At 41.7% G+C, this 18,828-nt stretch overlaps 1 protein-coding gene across 6 annotated transcripts in view; it reads right to left on the reverse strand.

Moving 5' to 3' along the window:
* NMNAT2 (nicotinamide nucleotide adenylyltransferase 2) overlaps positions 1–18,828 on the reverse strand; it is a 76,767-nt gene that overhangs the window by 9,011 nt on the left and 48,928 nt on the right. For all 6 annotated transcript variants that reach the window (XM_081867351.1, XM_081867354.1, XM_081867356.1 and 3 more), the window contains 6 exons: positions 17,554–17,642; positions 16,088–16,155; positions 8,025–8,103; positions 3,473–3,599; positions 1,597–1,677; positions 971–1,015 (listed from right to left, as the gene is read on the reverse strand). In XM_081867351.1, the coding sequence (XP_081723477.1) occupies positions 971–1,015; positions 1,597–1,677; positions 3,473–3,599; positions 8,025–8,103; positions 16,088–16,155; positions 17,554–17,642 (489 nt within the window). The remainder of the gene's footprint in view (positions 1–970; positions 1,016–1,596; positions 1,678–3,472; positions 3,600–8,024; positions 8,104–16,087; positions 16,156–17,553; positions 17,643–18,828) is intronic.

Here is an 18,828-nt window from a genome sequence, read left to right on the forward strand (position 1 = left end):
GTCTGTTGCGCTTGGTGTTCCTGTGCTGTCTAATCTGATGTGCATTCTCTCACGCATTTGGCTGCTCCAAGGAGGCTCACCTGGTCCCTTGGTGACATATCTTTCAGTGTCAGGCAAAAACATTCTGCTTCTCTCAGGCCTTTAGTTAATTAAATAATCTATGGCCTTTTAAATGGTGGGGGTGTTGTTGTTTTTGTTTGTTATTATGGTATGTATTTTTGTGTTTTTACATTGTAAACTGCCCTCTGATCTTCAGGTGATGGGTGATATAGAAATTTAATAAATAATAACAATAATTTTATCTAATGTATAAGTTCAGCTGTACGCAGTTAATTTGGTATTAAGAGCTTTTGCACAATTTGACTGAGTTGAAGAACATGCTGTTCAAGGAGGGCCCTTTTTAATCCCCCCCCCCAATATAATGGGTGGAATTCAACGCTGTGCTAATAGATGTTCTGATGGTGTTAGCCTATCAGCTTGCCAGGAGGAACAAGACCCCCTCCTCTCCCTTGGGCGCTTCTCTAGGGGTTCTTCCAAGCCCCCTTCCGAGTCCCAGTTCACAAGCAGAAGCCCTTGTGCAGGGCTTACACTGAGGGGTTCCTTAGGTGAACCATGCCTGATGCATTTTTTGTATATCATTTCCATTAATATGTGCATTTTTTGTACATTATTTCTATAGATATGGGCATTTTGTACACATTATTTAAATAAAGAACTGCACTGAAACAATGAGAGAACTGTGGAATTTGAAGGATAAGTGGAAATTAGAAAAGCCCACATTCAAGTGGGAACAGATGAAATTTATCCCCCATTCTTATTCTCAAATCACAAGCAGTTTTATCCTTGAGTATCTCCATCACTTGGTTTGCCTGTGGCTCCATCACTTGGCTTCACCCTGCTGGTGAAGAGAGCAGCCCCCCCCCCACTTGGAAATGGTACCCATTTTGGCCCATGGATAATGTTTACTTACCAATCTCTTCATATCTCATCACTGTTCCCAAATTTGCATTTTCATCTAGAGAAACACAAACAAAAGAAAAGAAAAAAAATATGTGTCAGGGTGAAGATTTCACAGAAGACCAGCAAGAAGGGAGATTCTGTCCATGAATTCAGAACACTGATTAGAATCATAGACCCACAGAGCTGGAAGGGACCCCAAGGGGTCATCTAGTCCAACCTCCTGCAATGCAGGAATCTCAACTCTAGCAAGTTTGTTGAGAACAACCTTAATTAAAGCAAGGCTGTTTAGAGTAACTATTCTGATTTGTTTGAATGTTTTGAAGCATATAAAGGGAATTTCATTTATCTTGAGCAAAATTTCAACCAGTGTGTAGATGTTCAACCAGATGCTCAAGCACCAGGTTGTATGACTTCCAGGAAAGATCTCTAGTCTAAAATCAGGAATGTGCTGTGACAGGCACATTACCACAAAAGGCTCTTGTCATCTGCTGCACTTTGGTGCAAACCCGCTCACTGCTATGTTGATGGGGGGGGGCAGGATGAAGAACAAAGCTGGGAGAAATGAGAACCAGGCAAGAATAATATATTTCTCAATAACAGGTCACAACTGTAAGCAGTTGCATTTCTGGAACATACCCACAAAGGTGAAACGCTCCATCGGTGGACGAACACAGCAAATCCTGCTCAGGCTTTCTCCCACCTTCCCCAAAAACTTTGCTGAAAAAGGCAAGGAGGGAAATCAGACAGAAAGAGAGAGAGAGCTCAGCAGCTAATACAGGGCGACAACAGACTTGTGATTCAAAAGGAAACAATATTTGCCTCAATTCAACGGCTTTATCACCTTTGGAAACAACCAGTTTTTTTGCACGTTTTCAAACCTTTGAAATCACTGTTTGTCTATGAGGGTTTTAGCCAAACTTGTTTTTTTTCCATCGCCACATTTCTTTCCTTGCACTGTATCACAGAGTGAAAAATGCTTATTACATTTGAGTAAAAAAGAGCAGAATGAGGTTTAAGCCTGAGTAACTGCAGATGTGCAATGTTGCTGCTTTACAACCCAGTCCTCTCCTTGAAAGCAAGTTACACTGATTTAAGCAGAAGTTACTTCTACATAAATTCCACACTGGATTCCAGGCTGATGAACAAACTACATACTTCACATAAAAATATATAGAACTAAAACCTAGTAAGTGTTTTTCTTTTTTAAATGAAGAATGAAGAACAACCTTCATAAGCTGAGGAATGGCTGTATGTGTATATGTAGCTGAAGAAAAGATCTATATTGAAAATAAAATAAAATAAAATAAAATAAAATAAAATAAAATAAAATAAAATAAAATAAAATAAAATAAAATAAAATAAAATAAAATAAAATAAAACAAAATACCTTTAATTGAGAATTGCCCTCTTGGCTTGAATTGTAGAGACAGCAGAAAATGACAGGCTAATGATGTAGTTTCGGCTACAGGATGAGCTGGCTGAGCAAAACAAATATCTAGCTCTTGAGGCAAAATGAGAAGCATAAACAATGGCAATTAAATTATGGATGGGAAATGCCCATTTACAAGAAGGGAATGTCAGACATGGATTGAGATATGGGCAACTGTCCACACATTGGTCATGTAGGGAGTATGCAGAAGACTGCCTGATCACAGGGCGCATGCCCAGAGTTGGGGTGATATATACAAAGTGCCTTAAAAGATAATGCAGAGAGAATGCTATGACTGGATGTTTTGAATCTTTCTGTGGGTTTATGAAGTTATAATTGTTTGCTTTCTCATGTATTTGTATGGTTTGTGCTACTTGCATCCCACCTGAGCACGCAATATATTGTTTTCTCCTTCAAGTGTGCCTCTTCTCTGGGGCCCAGCCATTGAAAGGACACGTTTCCATGCACCTTTGTCCACCAGTCCTTTTCCTGAACAAAATTGCTCCCAGAAATTCCTCTCCGAAGTTCCTGGGATCCCTGCTACAAGCCTGCATGGAGGATTGTGCATTTGGAACTCTGCAGGGTGGAAAGCAGCTGGGGAGCAGAAAAACGGCTGGTGGGAAATAGTTAAGCATCCCTCCAGCTTGTTGTTCATTTACTCAAAACCCCAATCTCCCATGCCTCCTGTTTCATTAAAAAAATATGCTGGGACTTTTCTACATACATTTGCAAGCAATGTAGAGTCTTATCCTATGCATGTTTACTCATAGGTAAGTCCTAAATTCAACAGGATTAGCTTCTCAGTAAAGTGTGTGTAGCATTGTAGCCTTCATTTATTTTGTATAGACATCATTTGAATTAATAATGTAATTTTAGACCCTGATTCAAAGCTGCATGCAACTAGTATTGAGCAACTGCAGGTGACCCAAGAGAGCTCGTCCACACTTACTTGTCCCGTGCCTAAAGAGCACAGATCCAAGAGCTTTCGAGGCATTAGTCTGAGCAGTTTCCCATTTGCCTTGCTGGTTCCCCCAGAAATTGGAGCACCTTCAGAGAACTTGGCTGCCTTCTGCTGGAACCTACCTGCGGTGGGCTTGTTAGAGAGGTTACTGTTCTGATAGATAGGCTGTGGGGACTCGTTCTGAGGCTGCCCAATCACTGGGGTCAAGGAAGGTGTGTTCACGTTGGAGAGGATGCAACCAGTCACTCGCTAGAAGAAATGGTGAGTGTTAGTTGGTATTTATGCATTCATTGCTTATACGTCGGCAATCTTAGGGATGTCTATGTGACTGTACTCACCAAGTTATTTTCTCTGACCTGCAAAATATGCCAGTGCTCTCCTGACAAGTCCCTGCCCACGACCTTCATCCGCCCAACTCCACCCCCCTTGGCCACCCAAAGGCAGGGGTGGAGGAACAGCCTCATGTCTGGCTCAAAAGAATCTGAGTCGTTGAAAACATTTTCTTCAGTTTCAGGGCTCTTGCAAGTTCTTGAGAAAGAAAAATGTTCACAAGACTCTGACCTGTCTAATAAAACCAGTGGAGACCTCTAGATCACCACAGACTTCAATAGGTAATCTTGTTGCATGCCTGAAAGCATCTGCTGGGGAGGTGGATATCAGCAGCAAACAGTAGCTCATCAATCAAGATATTTGATTGATCTTTGATCTTTGTGGCAAGAGGCTCTTCAGCACTGGCTTGCTTTTTTGTTCTGCACCAGTCTTTTTTTGGAGCTGCAGGATTTCCAGCCTAAGATCATACCAGTGGCAGCAGCAGCAGCAGCAGCAGCAGTGACCCATAATCTCAGGCTGCAAAAGGCAGGCAGGCAGCCCAGCCCAGGCTCAATGAAGAGAGACTGCCAAGGGGTGGAACCATAAGCAGAAGTCAGGGTGGGAGATCTGCTGGAGGTGGCCTGTGCCTCCTTCAATTCTCCTTGCAGGGGTGCTTGCATATCCGAGCACCTCAACTTAGAACGCTCACTCCATCACTATCCAAATATCTCATGTGCCTGCAAAACCCTCCTATCCTTCATACAATGATAGAATCATAGAATTGTAGAGTTGGAAGGAACCATGAAGGGCCATCTAGTCCAAGCCCCTGCAATGCAGGAATCTCAACTAGAGCTCCCACCAAAATGTGCTTTTGGTCATTCCCACCAGAGATGGATCAAAGTACCGAGATTTTGACATCCTCTCCAAGGAAGGCGTGGTAAAGCACAATTAACATAGTTCTGGTATTCTTAAAAAGAGCATTGAACAAAATGGATGTTGATTTGATACATCAAGGCATTTCTTAAGCAAGAGTCCACATTCAAGACCACTTAACACAGATTAGTTAAGCCTTCACTGCTGGGAGATCTTTCTGGAAGCCTTTCCTGCTTGGCAGGGGGTTGGACTTGATGGCCCTTGTGGTCTCTTCCAACTCTATGATTCTATGATTCTATGATTCTATCTCAAGTATGCAATCTTGCTTGTTAAATTTATGACCCATTGATGGACCCTGAAGATTCTAGGGAAAAGGGGGAAGGAAGGAGTATTGATCCCTCATGACTGAAGTCAGCACAGCTACTCTGTAAAAAAAATAATTAATAAATAAATCCTTAAACCAAATGAATTTTTAAAAAAATGCATTCTGAAGTAAGCAGTCTTTCTTTTGGCCACCAGAGGGCACTCAATTCTTTCTTTCCTTCTTTTTGTAGTTGAAGAAACAGAAGATACAATGCATTGTGCATATAAAATGGTAGGTGCATATAAAAATCTACTGCTTTAGAAATGAATTGCCAACATCAGTGGTGTTGAAAAACCTGTCACACAAAGTAAAAACTTCACACAGAAACAATATGCAAAGATCAGCATGGCACCCGAGCATCATGCAGAGTGAGGATGAATCACAACTGCAGTGTTACCGAATCGCAGGACTAAACCACAGCTCTCCAAACAGAAGACTGATGCAACCATTAGGCAGAGTGAGGAGGTCATCTAAGGCAGCAGGTGGGGGGTGTTGCGGGGTGAGGTGAGGTGCTGAAAGACAGTGCTATGTGCCCCAGGCACGGCCTCTCCTGTGCCCCCTAAGCTAGACTGGTGCTCACGGGCGTGGGGGGGGGATGCTGTCTCCTTGCCAGTAATGAAGTAAGATTCAACTGTAAGCCTGCCTGACTTCTGTATGTGGAATTGGGGGAGCAGCGGGCAGTTGGGCAGCAAAATGCCTTAGGTTGGCCCAGTCCACAGAGTATGTCCTTTGACATTAAGGAAGAGGAAACTGATATATTAGACACAGGGACAGATTTAGGTTTGATGTGGCTCTAAGTTACTGAAGGTAATGGGGCCCTTGATATGTCCAGCTGTCCTTTGTCAGCAATAAATTGTCGCTGTTTTTTGTGTTGAATATATGCTATATGGTAATTTATGGACCTAATAGGTATCTAAAGCCATTTGCACATAACAAAATATGTACAGTATTTTATCAAAGTAATTGTTGTACTGAAATACAATTAAGAAATAGTATATTAATAGTGAAATACAATTACGAAGAAGTATATTAATAACATTACTTACATCATAGGAGCCTACACAACACAAAACACTGTTGCTTAATTAGGTTTTATTTTATTTGTTTTTTATCTTATATTTTGGAAATGTACATCCAGGTTTTTTTCCTTTTTTTTTTTTTTTGGTCCTCCAAGAGAGTGGGACCCTAAGCTATCGCTTGTTTAGCTTATACGTAAATCTGGCACTGATTAGACAAAGCTCTTCCATAAGGATTCATGGATGTTAATCGGCTGCACTCATTGGTTGTGGGAGCCTTTTCATACATTTCCTGGTAAATGAATAGGGCTTGTTCTGTTTGGGACATCCATCTAGCTGCTGTTCTTCTATTAAAGGACAGGATAAGAAGGAAAGGAAGTCAATTCATCTAGCTGCTGTTCTTCTATTAAAGGACAGGATAAGAAGGAAAGGAAGTCAATTTTTAAAAGTCAACAATTTGGGGCAAAATGCTAACTTGAAATTGGCTTTTGGAAATTTCACCTGTGATCTGAATACAACAAATCCTTTTGCCGCTAGGCTGCCTTCTCCCAGTGCAGTGCTCAGTCTCTAAGTGCTCAAAGATTACACAGCAAATGCATTTGTTTATATATGGGTGCCCAGGCTGCAAGTGCAGCAGATGACCATTTTGAAAATGGCCCAAAGCATCCTTATAAATGATTCCTGGCAGGTGAAGCATTGGATTTGGTGCCCCTCTCTCTCGGACGCATTCCCCAATGCCATTAGGCTTGGCACTCTTGGCTGCCTGCTCCCATTCCCCCACTTCCTTGCCAGGACTAGATCGATGAACAGAATAAAGGTGTTTAGAATTATTTTTTTTGAGCATGAATTCTAAGAGCTAAAGCAGCACACCGGAGCAGAGTCTTTGTCATTAATGAATGGTTGGAAACATGTGACATGGCATTGGGAGGTTGGCATAGGTATTTTAAGGAGGAGTATCATACCACTTTAGTCGAGCAGTTGTAATTTGGTAATGGTGCTGAGAGCTGTTGGGAGACACCTACTGTGCGAGGTACGGACATAATACGAAGCCAAACCGTGGTGCAGCAGCAGTACAGGGGGAGGATGCTGAACGAAGCCAGTCTGGGAACCTGTTCACTGGCTGGCTTGTGCTAAGTCATGGATTGGATTGGCATTACGTCCAAAATGTTAATATGAGCTGGGTTTCCCCCAGTAATGAAGCGTTCCTACAAAGTGTCCCAATTTGGCTGGAACAAGGTAATTTTGGGAACTGCCTCTCACAACTTTGCTAGTGCATGCCAAATAATAAAATCCTAAGCACTGACATTTTGCGAGTGACAGTAAGAGCAGTCTAGCAAAAAATGTGTGTGCCCTTTAGCTACCAGCTACCCTCCCTCCGGGCTCTTTTTTGCCACTTCATTTTCTACTCTTTATCATCTGTACAGCTTCCTTACCTCTGGGTTCCCTGTGCTTTAGCATGCCTGGGCATTTCTTCCCAGTACTGAGAACTCCTTTGTGTAAACATCTTAATCCCAGCCACACCAGCAACTGTTCCTTCACTTACTAAAACTGCTTTCCAAACTGAACGTGTGGAACTCTGCTGGTTCAACCACTCAGGATCAGAGGCTTCACTGCCACTATTGCAATACAATATAGCTGCATTTATGCCAGCTGAATGCTTATAGGGAATACATATAGCAAAGCACTAAGGTTTCGGGGCTTGTTTGTTTGGCCAGTACTGAATATACTACAATTTCACCAGGCGTTCCGAAGTGCTTTCAAGCCCAAGGGCTAGAAACTTTCCTTCTTTCTCTTTAGTTCTTTCTTTTACAAGAAAGCTAAAATTCTCTGGATACTGAACTCTTATTTCTAATGAAACATTCTGTGTTTATGCAGAATTATGTAACATTGCCTAGGAATACACTCAACTTGCAGCAGTAGCAGCAATGAAATTAAATTGGATATGTATATCAGACAAAAAACACCTCAACGTACTAATAATTTGTGATTAAAGTAAAAATGGAAAGCGAAGCAATGATACCTAAGTCTATATTTAAAACACATCCCCTCACCTCTTCAGCTACCTCCCCGGGTTCCCCCAGCCGCCACTATCTTTCTTAGCAATCAACTCACTTTCATCAGATCCCGGTGATGTTCCAGTACACTGCAGGTGGTCTGCCAAGTATCCTGATAACATTCCCAGGGGTCCACCCTACAGTGAGGAAAAGGAAAAGAAAGTCTGCCTTGACAATCACGAATCCTGATAATTGGTTATTTTAATTTAATATACCACAGTGCGAATACATAAACTGCTTGTCCGTTTGCAAATATTCATTTATTATAGTTGGACCGAGAGATTTCCACTGGTCTTCCACCCAGATTACTGATTAGGTCCACACTCGGGCAGCTTCGGGAGTTTCTGAAATGCCTGGCCATTTCTGCAAGGCTTCCACGGTGGTTAAAATGCTTCTTATTCATCTGATGCACACACAGCAGTACTAATTTTAAAAACCTTATCAGGGGAGACAGGGATATATCAATCAGCTGTATTGTTGTCTCTACTCTCCAATTTATTGCTGATTATTAAATACAGCATAAATTTCAGGGGTCATCTCTGCTCCCGTCAAGTAATTAATCAGAGGGTGACAGTCCCAGGAGTCTTAGAAGGAATCTTTGCCTTTGATTTGGGCTTTACTGCCCTGGCTTTCAAATTCCTTAACTTTCACTTTCGTGAAATATATATATTTCCCAGTTACTTAGACATGCAGCATTCAACCCTTCCAGGTTCAGGGTGATTAGCCTTTAATCCCATCCTTTAAAATACAATTCCCATCAGTCTCAAACAGCACAGCCAATGATCATCTGGGCCAAAATATCTGGAGGTCACCAGTTTAGGGAAGGCTGATCTCTCCTGCTTTTCTCTTTCTCTTTTCACTGAAATAATTATATGAATGTAATTAAATCATGTTCATTTCCAACTTGCTCAAACGAGGGGTTCATTTTTATATTGTATGAGTTTGTGGGTGCCAGACTTCCCTAAATTCCTGGTTCCAGTAGATGTTAGACTGGATGCCAGACCTGCGTTTATTATACTAACGTGAATTAAGACAGACCCATGTTTATTAAGCTGTGTGCTAAACACTTCTAACCCTTTAATTAAGGCAAGTGTTAAAAGCTATTTAAGCCAGGCTAACTTCCTGGTACTGAATAAGGACTGATGACTTGGGGCTTGTAACTGCAGTTCTGCCCATCACCAGGCCAGGCTCATTAGCCAATGGTGCGAATAAAATGCTTCCTGTGGGTGCACTGCATTCCAGAAAGGCAACTCCTAAGTGGATGAGCAAACCTGACAGCAAGCTGGAATGCAGAAGGACTCTGCACAGGACTGTTCTGCTAACAGGCTACTTGACAAGAGTAATATCTGTCAACCAAAGCCAGCTTCTTACAGAATGAAATAGCAAGGCACAAAGAATACTCTAAAACTAGGTTCAGCAACTGGAAGCCCTTGGACCAAACCAGACCACCAGAGAGATGCTACATGTTCCCACTTCAGGGAGGAGCCAACTGAACTCAGAGGCAAAAGAGAAGAATGGAGAGGGAATGACAGGAGGGACATCATGTCTTCCTAGCTGGCTATGTTGGGTTGCACCTGTGAAAGCTAACAAAAGGGATGGCACTGGGGTATTTGCCATAGAAGAAAAGGCTAAAGCAGGTGCGGATTTCTAGTCTGGGGTGGGGGAACTGCAAAGTGGGGATATGGCACAAGTTTATGCAACTGAATGAATTAAGAGAGATTATGATTTGGATTTCTCTCTGATAGGACCCAGGATCACCCAATGAAATTCACTTGCACCAACAATGCCAATGGCTTCACGCAATCAAGACTGACTTACAGAATTCATGACCCAAAAAAAGTTTTGATGCCCACTATCTTAGATGGAAACCGAAATGTCAATATTCTATTTTGCATCCTCTTTTTATATGGTACTACACTCACGTCTTTCCAAAATCTTTCCATAAATGCCACACCAAAGGCTAGGCATAGCAGTCATGGGATAAGCAGACAGACATATCCTCTTATGGTTCAGTAACTGGCTAAAGCAAGGAGGTGAGAATAGGAGAATGGTCAGTTCTCCCATTGGAGGGGTGAAAGAAGGAGGTTCCCCCAAGGAGAAGCACTGAGACGTGGGCTGCTTAACTTGTTCTTAAAAGACCTGGAATTAGGAGCAAACAGCAGGTTGGCCAAGTATGTGGATGTCACTAAATGGTTCAGGGTGGTAAAAGTTCATTGGCACCTGGAGGGTCGCAAGTTAGCCACCCCCTGCCCTCGCCTTTTATTTTATATTTCCCTGTGCCTCTCAAAGTACATTTACTCATCTCCTGTAATTGCTTCTCCCCCTCCTTTCACAGTTATGGTAGCTCGTATCCTATTCTGCAAATCGCGTATTTCTTTCATTCTTCCAACCTGTTCATTTTACATTTTCTTCTTCCTCCAACAACAGCCTTCCTCTCTTATACCCTCCCTTCCCAATACCAAATATGTATTTATTGTAACCCCTGGTTTGAAGCAGGAGAGAAATTGTAATGAGGAGGCAACATTACAGGAGGAGAGTTTAACCCTTTCCTCCTATATCATCTCCATGAAACTCAATCCTACCCCCAAAGCTGCTGTTTGTCCCACAGTGGAAAACATACGGACACAAGCATCCCATCTAGCTTGACCCTAAAAGGCAGTTGCAGCAGCCCCCTAAGGTGGCAAAACACCAGTTCCAGCCCCACTCTACCTGAAACCCAGTATGTTTCCTCACTGACATATCTCAGGGCCTGGGCTTTTTCAGGATGTGGGAGCACATTGCAAAAGAATGCCAAAATTCCTAAGATCCTCTAGATCCAACTCAGATTGGAAAGGAAGGAAGGAAGCATCAAAATCTCATAGGCTGAGCCAACAGCATAAAGGTCCTAATTGAAAACTTAATGAGCTACTAAACTGGGCCGTTTCTCAAACATTTTCTTAGCAGCTGAACTTCTTTTCTTATACTCTCCACCTGAGGTTTTCAGAGTTGTGAACTTGCTAATTAAGACACTCTCACTAATAATACTGTAAGGATTCATTCATGCAGAGTAGGCTATCTCAAGGTAACAGAAGGGCTGGAAAAGAGGTTAGCCCAGGTTAACTCACCCCAGGTGAGGTACTGGGGCACTTTCATTACTACATAATAAAGCAACTGGGTTAGGTTTGCAGAAATTGCAACCAAACAAGCCAAACTCTGCTGCTGACCAGTCATAGATCACAGACTGCCAAGGACTCAATAGATGTCCTAGCTTTGTTACCTACCAACAACGGCAACACAGGAGATGGGGATGCAAAGCACCAAGCAGGTCATGGAGGTGAGGAGCACTGGGTGAGCCACAAGGTGGGAAATGCAGCACTAGATTTTCTTAACAATGTAAAATTAAAGAACAGTGAAATACAGTGGTACCTCAGGTTCCATACGCTTCAGGTTACAGACACTGCTAAGCCAGAAATAGTACCTCGGGTTAAGAACTTTGCTTCAGGATGAGGACAGAAATCGTGCTCCGGCGGTGCGACAGCAGCGGGAGGCCCCATTAGCTAAAGTGGTGCTTCAGGTTAAGAACAGACCTCCGGAACGAATTAAGTTCTTAACCCAAGGTACCACTGTGTAAAGAAAGCACTTAATTATCTGTAAATGCTCCTGAAGGAACTGGACTACCCCAGGGAAATTTGGTCCTTACTGGCTTAGATAGTGCAGGGATGAAAAACCTGCCTGGAAGTTGCAAGACTGTGAATCTTGTCCTCCCTCAGCACTGGCCACGCTTGCCAGAGCTTCTGGGAGTTTGAATCCAGCAGCATTTACAAGGCCATAGCTTGCCCACCACGGAGCTAGTGGCTCAACATTTAGTGGGCTTAATCTGAATTGACCTTTACTAGATGGGCTGCTCCAGTTCCTGGAGAGCTTAGAGGTGAGTGGTTCCCAAAAGCATTTCACCACAAAATCTTTGAGAATCTTTGGGGGTCTCGGGACTTCCGGGTTAGCGCGAACGGCTAATGGCGGATTCCCTCCGAGCTCCGGAGGGAATCGGCTCTACTGAAGACGGGTCTTGCCGTGCCGGCGACACGGGGACCCTCAGAAACCGCAGGCGCGGAAGCCTGCAGACTTGGTGACTCGGTGGGCACCTTAAGCGCCCTCCCCGACCCACGAAGAGCCTTTTTAAAGGCTACGGAGAGGGTACGGAGAGTGGCGTGGTGCTGAGAGTAGACCGCTACTTCAGTAGAGCGAAGCCGCAAGCCATGGCCGGAGAGCGCTGACTTTCTTCCCAAAATTTGGACTGGACAACAAAGGACCCGTGAGTAGTGGAATTTGGACTTTAAAAATTTTATCCTGTGAATTCGGCACGATCGGGGGATGTGTTAAAGGGAAGTCCGCACCCCCTCTACTTATAGACGATTTAAAGCAAGGAACGGAGAATTAAGGCGGAATGAATACTGCTTTGATGATTTAAAAGTTTTTCACAAATTTGATAGAAGAAGATTTTGTGCTGGAGAGAAAGGAAATTTTGGAACTTTGTGTGTAATCCCCCCCAAAAAACCCGGGAGTGTCCTATTTGGGTGCCGGAGGAAGAAATGAAAGGAGTTTGACAGCTGTCAAAGAAGCTGTCAAACGGGCGGACAAAGTAAAGAATTTCGTTATTTAACAACTCTTGGAATTAAAGCTGATACATTTGAACTGAGGCGATTGGAAACAAAGTATTGATAATAACAAAATAACAGATTATTGGAAAAGGACTACTAAATAACTGAAAGCCCCCTAGGGGGAATTAGTGACATTACAATGGCTGCAGAGGGAAAATTACTGGCGGAGATAGAAAAAATGTTCTTTCTCGTGGGAATCCTGCAGGAGCAGAGTTTGGCTTTGAGTAAAGTTTTTATGACCTTGAATTCTGAAGCAAACAACTCTGCTGAATGCACAAAGGAGACGCATGACAAAAACTCTGCAGCTGAGCAGGAAGAGATGCCTTTGGAATTGACAGAGAAGAAAGAAGGAGTTCAGACACTACAAGTGGAAAATATCAACCAGGAATCTGCATTGTTAGAGTATGAGCAAGAAGACCTTTGGATTACAAACCTGCGAAAGATGAGAAAGAAGAAGAGAGAAGTCCCTGGAGTACTTGGAATATTAAAACTAAAAAGAATAAAGCAACATGATTGGGACTTTCCTCTTGAGTATGGAAAACTAGATGGTCCTTCGCAGCAAACACTCTTTAACATTCTGGATGAAAGAAAATATGATGTGACTCTGACTGAACTCCTTCGGGGTCTTAGGACCAACAAAGAGGATTACCAATATAGTTGGCAGAGAGGGACTGACAGAGAATCAGACGCCTCGGACGTGAGGAATCCGGGCTAAGAACTATTTTTTGTTTGTTTTTTGGACATTTGTCTGGGAAGGGACAGAAACCGGGGCAGGGGGGGGAGAGAGAATAGAACTATAAAATGTTATGATTTGTTTTACTTGGTCAATGTGACCTATAATTAATATATTAAAGGGAAAATTTGTGGAGGGGAAGTTAGATCGACCTTAAAAAAAAAAGAAATTAATGATTATAAGAGAATTGGATAAGTTGAATATAGATAAACAAAAAGAATTTAATTTTTAAAAACAATATGAATATGTTTAAGAGGTTAGGTAAGAACTTGCTGAATTAATTTTGGAACTGGGATGTAAGAGGAGGGGATGGGGGGAAGTCAATGAAAGTGGGTAAAGAAAATTAGGGTATGTAATTGTATTTGTGTGTATGTGTGTTTTTGTCTTTGTGTGTGTGTTTGTTGTTATAAAATGTAAAATCCCAATAAAAATTATTAAAAAAAAAAAAAAGAGAGAATCTTTGGGGGTCTCGATGGACCACTTAACGGTTTTTCTGCCTGCTGCGCAATTGTAGTGTGCTGTGCCAGATGTTGTATGATTCTTAATTGTATTCCCCCCTCTTTTTATATATTGTATTTTATTGCATCACAATTTGAATTATATAGAATTTAGAATAAAAAATATATATAAAAGCACTAAAAATGCAAGTAAAATATCAACATAAAAATTAAATACAGTGGATGTGCGATCTCCCTTCAAGCACAAATCTACAGACATGCTGCAGACCATGTGCATTAAACTCAGGTTCCACTGTCCTGGCAAAAATTGGAAAGGAGGTATTATCCCACAAAAGAAGATTGGTTAAATAAATTATGTGATTATATAGAACTGGCAAAGTCAACAGCTGCCATAAGACACCAGACAAATCAGAAACTAAGGAGCGAATGGCAATGTTTTGAAGACTATATGAAAAAACACTGGTCAAAAGATAACATGCTAATATGCATAGATTAAGTATGTAAAGCTGAAATAGATAGACTTAATATATTAGGAATATCAGGGCTAAGATATGAAAGATGCAATATTAAAAAGACTAAAAAATAAAGAATGTTGAGCTTTGGGGGAGGGAAGCCACAGGGGGAATTTGTATACATGTTTTTGTTTCTTCTTCTGTTATTATTTTATCTTTTATGTTAATTTTTACTTTTGTGTGTATGTTTTTAAGCAAAAAAATAAAAAAATGAGTGGCAATTTTGTTTTCCATACAAGCTAAAAAGTGTTTGCCAACAGCTACAGATGCTTTGTCTCCCCTGCTGGCCTTGATGTAGGAACATGGATCTGAATGTATATCTTCATATTCTATTTGATCCTTATAGATCTGTGATCTCTTGCTCTGGCCATCCCAAGTCTAACCTAAAGCCAAAAGTTTTTGATTTGCCTGCCAGAAAATGCTTGCAGAATGATGAATTGAGATCATCTGTTACACAAAGATTTACTCTCTGGGTAAATCTACTATTAATGAGAAAACTGCCTGCTAAAGGGTTACTGTAGTTCTAGCTGTTCCTTAAGGTGTTATTTTACTGAAAACCTTTATATCCCTTTTTCTAAAGAGCTCAAAGCAGCTGAGAAAGGAATATACAAATACAACAATAATACAAACGACAAATGATAAAACAGGAGAAGACCAGCAGATGAAACAATTACGAACATTGGTGAAAAGCAACCAAGCAGCCTCAATGTAGGCAGGAAGAACAGAAGGATTCCTAAAAAGAAAGGTCTTTACACTGCAGCAGAAGACCTGCCAAGGGAGAAGTGAGGCAGACTTCTCTAGGCTGCAAGTTCCAGAACTTGGGTGCTGCCACCACTGGGAAAATGACCTCTCTGTTGCCCCTACTGAGGCATGAATTTAAGGGGCGGGCAGAAGGGCTTCTGTTAATTATCATAATACTCAGGCAGGCTTACGTTGCCACTTTCCTTAGCTCATGTACAAATCAAACATATATTTGAGAAAAGGTAACATGAAACCTGAAGGTTCTTCTAAGACAAATATTTCAGGTAGTTAAGGAATTCAGTACTCTTTCATTACATCCTCAAGTTAGGGCTCATCGACCCTTACCTTTTGCCCTAGCGCTATCCCCATGAAAACCTGCTCTTTAACGCTGCATTGGAACAAACAGAAATTCAGGTTTGAAGCATGGTCCTGTGCCTAGAAACACAGCACTAAAGGAAGTCTGGATGAGCCCTTAATATGTCGAGCCTTGTTTACAGAGCAAGCCTATGCATGGTTTTTCAGAAGTAAGCCCCACTATGTTCAGTGAGGATTTCTCCCTAATAACTGTGTTCAGGGCAGTTGCCTCACACTCCTGGTTGAAGAAGATGTAAAAAAACATTTCCTGTACTCTGAAAGGATGGGTCCAATTAGCTTCACAGTTACTTCTGAACACCAATGAGGCTTGCTCAGTACGGTACATTGCTGAGTAACATCTTTTCTGCATGTTTGTGTGTATAATTTTAAATTGTAGCTGATTCACATGCTCTAATGAATTATAAGCTCAGGCCAGAAACTTAGTGATGGTGACATGTGCACTGCCTCTTGCACAGTATACTTCTCTGAATAAAGTTGACCCCTCATCGTTTGTTGCATCTGAAGTCGCCGCTTGCATGCCTGTCTGCATGTTTCTGCTTCCATTAGGAGGAAATGTAGTGCTAAGTCAGAAAGACCTGGATGTTAGATCATGGAGGGAACATGTTCCTGTGCTCCAACCACTCAGACATTGCAGATAGCATGCTTTATGCAGTACCCTATCATACCTTATCCAGTCAGAGGACTGAACAGCCAGCTGGCACATTGTCAGGCGATGTCGGCTGGAGACCAGACCCTGTAAAGAACATAAGGTTGTCAGCAGAAGAAATGGAGGGAGATTCCACAGCACTGGACTTTTCGAAAGTTAAATATGTCTTCACTTAAGTGGTTCCCTAGACTTGGGCCTAGAAGCCATTGCAGCATTAATGGGTAAGAGTTGGACTGGGGAAACCTGGATTAGCCATTAAGTTCCCATTAGTCATAATTGGTCACCAATTCATAGGCAGACCTACTTCACAGAATTGTTCCACACAAACAGCTCCTAGATCTTCTGTAGGGTATTACTTTGGTGGTATCTGTCTGTCTTGAGAGACAATGGAGTGCACCTCCAAGGGTGGAGTCAAACTGCTGGAAAATCACAGTGCCTGCTGTGGCCAGAGACTGGTAACTTAAAGCTGCTGCCTCCTGCGTTTTTGCCTCCTCACCCGGGCGCAAGTCTGGGCTTTGTGTATGGAGGTCCTGGGCTGCCCAGCCAACAAGACCCGTCCCCCACTGAGGCTCGCTGATGTGGTCCAAAGGAAACCAGAGCAATACAGAGCAGAGCTTGGCTGCAGGAATTGCTTGAAGGAGGTGTACAGGACACCATCCAACCATCTTAGAGACTCCACTCTGGATTTGTGTAGGGGCTACTCCTTAGCCTTTTCTTCTCCTGAAGATGTCCCTCAAGGCAGCAGGTACAGATTTTTCCTCAGGGTTTACTCTGAAAGACTTTCTCATGAATGAGTATAGGCACAGAGGTTTAGGACCAGAGTTTTCCTTCTCCTAGATTGGCTACCTTCCCAGGTTGACGAGCCCCATCTGTAGCTACATTTAAATTTAGCAATGAACTATATCTCAAAAATATGAAGTTGCCTTATACTGAGTCACTACTTATACATTTTTCTACGGTATAGCTAGGGCTACTGCAGGGTGTTTGTATGAATCCTGCATACTAATATGGTAGTATGCCAAATTCTGCTTTAAAGGATGGCGATAAAACAAACAAAATGCACATGAACAATTGATAACAGGATTATCTGGTCCATAAAGCTGCCGCCTTCACTCTGTCTCACTCTAGAGGGTTCTAGAATCAGCTGTGATTGGCTCTTTCCCACTCTGTTCATAGCCTTATCACAACATCACTTCTGCGCAAGGACAGCCCTATTTTACCTCACAGGGAATCTGTACCTTTAACAGCCTCATGACAGGCCGATGTTCAGCAGGTACAGCATTTCACAGCTGCATCTCCGTGACAAAAAGTGTTGCACCTGTTGAGAATTTCTGCCTGTTTTACCACCATTGTAAAAGGAAAAAAGTGGCACCTATTCAGCTAGAAACCTTAGGAACTGCTTCTGGGTGCCACTTGCATTCATCATGAATGGATATTATATTGGCAGCATCACAAACATTGGAAAGAATAAAAGGGCTGACCCACCTGCTTCCCGTAGGAGTCATGTACAGGTGAGACAATTCCACCAATGACAATGAACCTTCCTGTCTTGTGCAGATAATCCCGGGCTCTTTCTAGTAGAAAGGAAAGGACGGCAGGGGAGAGAGAAACAAATGAGTATTTAAATTCTTTTCACCAGATATGAAAAAGCAGGCCAAACCAGTCCAAATATGTGTGCACAGAGGACTGCAACGCTTTTCAAAAACAATGGATCTCAAAATCTGTACAAAAGCCATCAATGAATTCTGCCTTGTTCCCTAGGACCCACCTGCACGCAGCCTTGATGAATCTCTCTGTATGATAAATTATTTAAATCTAGGAAACTCTTTATTTACTGTGTTTGCAGTTGTTTAAGATAAAACCTATTTTGAAAAAAAGTACTTTTGCCATTTTTTGGACATTTCCTGTTTGCTTACAGATAGTTGCCTTAGTGATATTATCTTGCATCGACTGCAGTAGTCATTGTATCACCACCCTGTTCATTGTTTTATTGTTAATTTCCCCAATTAAGCAAGGCAATATTGGTAGCTCTAAAGTCATTGTGCCCATTGCAATGGCAGGCATGTTGAATTTTTAAACTTACAACTCCTCATTTTTGGAATTTGAAACATGACTTTGGAATTCAAATAATATTGTGATTAAATTAATAAAATTTAGTTTTGCTTGGTAAGTAAAAGGTGTGTAAAATTGCATAGAAATATTTTTAAAAGATTGCCAAGTACTTGCAATTGTTGTTGCTATTATTAATTACCATATTATTATTTCACATTACCTAACATTTTCAAAGGGTAAAAATAAAATTATTTGGTTTCCCAAAAGCAGTTTATGTGCTTCTTCCTCAAACACAGACTTGCCAAGTTAAGTGTCCAATCACAAAATTAATAGTATATTTAAGTTGATGGAGTGGCCCTTTTTCCTATCTCTCTCTCTGTTGCAGTATGACTAAAAATCCTGAATCCCTAAGTACCCTGTGATTATATCTAGCCCTACGCCTTCAGGGAGTACAGCATTTCTACCAACTTTGCAAATAAATAAATAAATAAATAAATAACAGCAACAACAATTATTATTACTATTTATTTATACCCCACCCAACTGGCTGGGTTTCCCCAGCTACTCTGAGCAGCTTCCAACAAACGATTAAAAATACATTAAAACATCAGTTTTAATTTAAATGTATGTTATATATAAATTAAATAGCAACTGGGTGACGTATTGTCCAGTTGGTAAAATCATGCCAGACATTCCTTTGCATTCGTC

The sequence above is a fragment of the Podarcis erhardii genome (assembly GCF_964252035.2).
Source record: "Podarcis erhardii genome assembly, chromosome: 6".
NCBI classification, from domain to species: domain Eukaryota; kingdom Metazoa; phylum Chordata; class Lepidosauria; order Squamata; family Lacertidae; genus Podarcis; species Podarcis erhardii.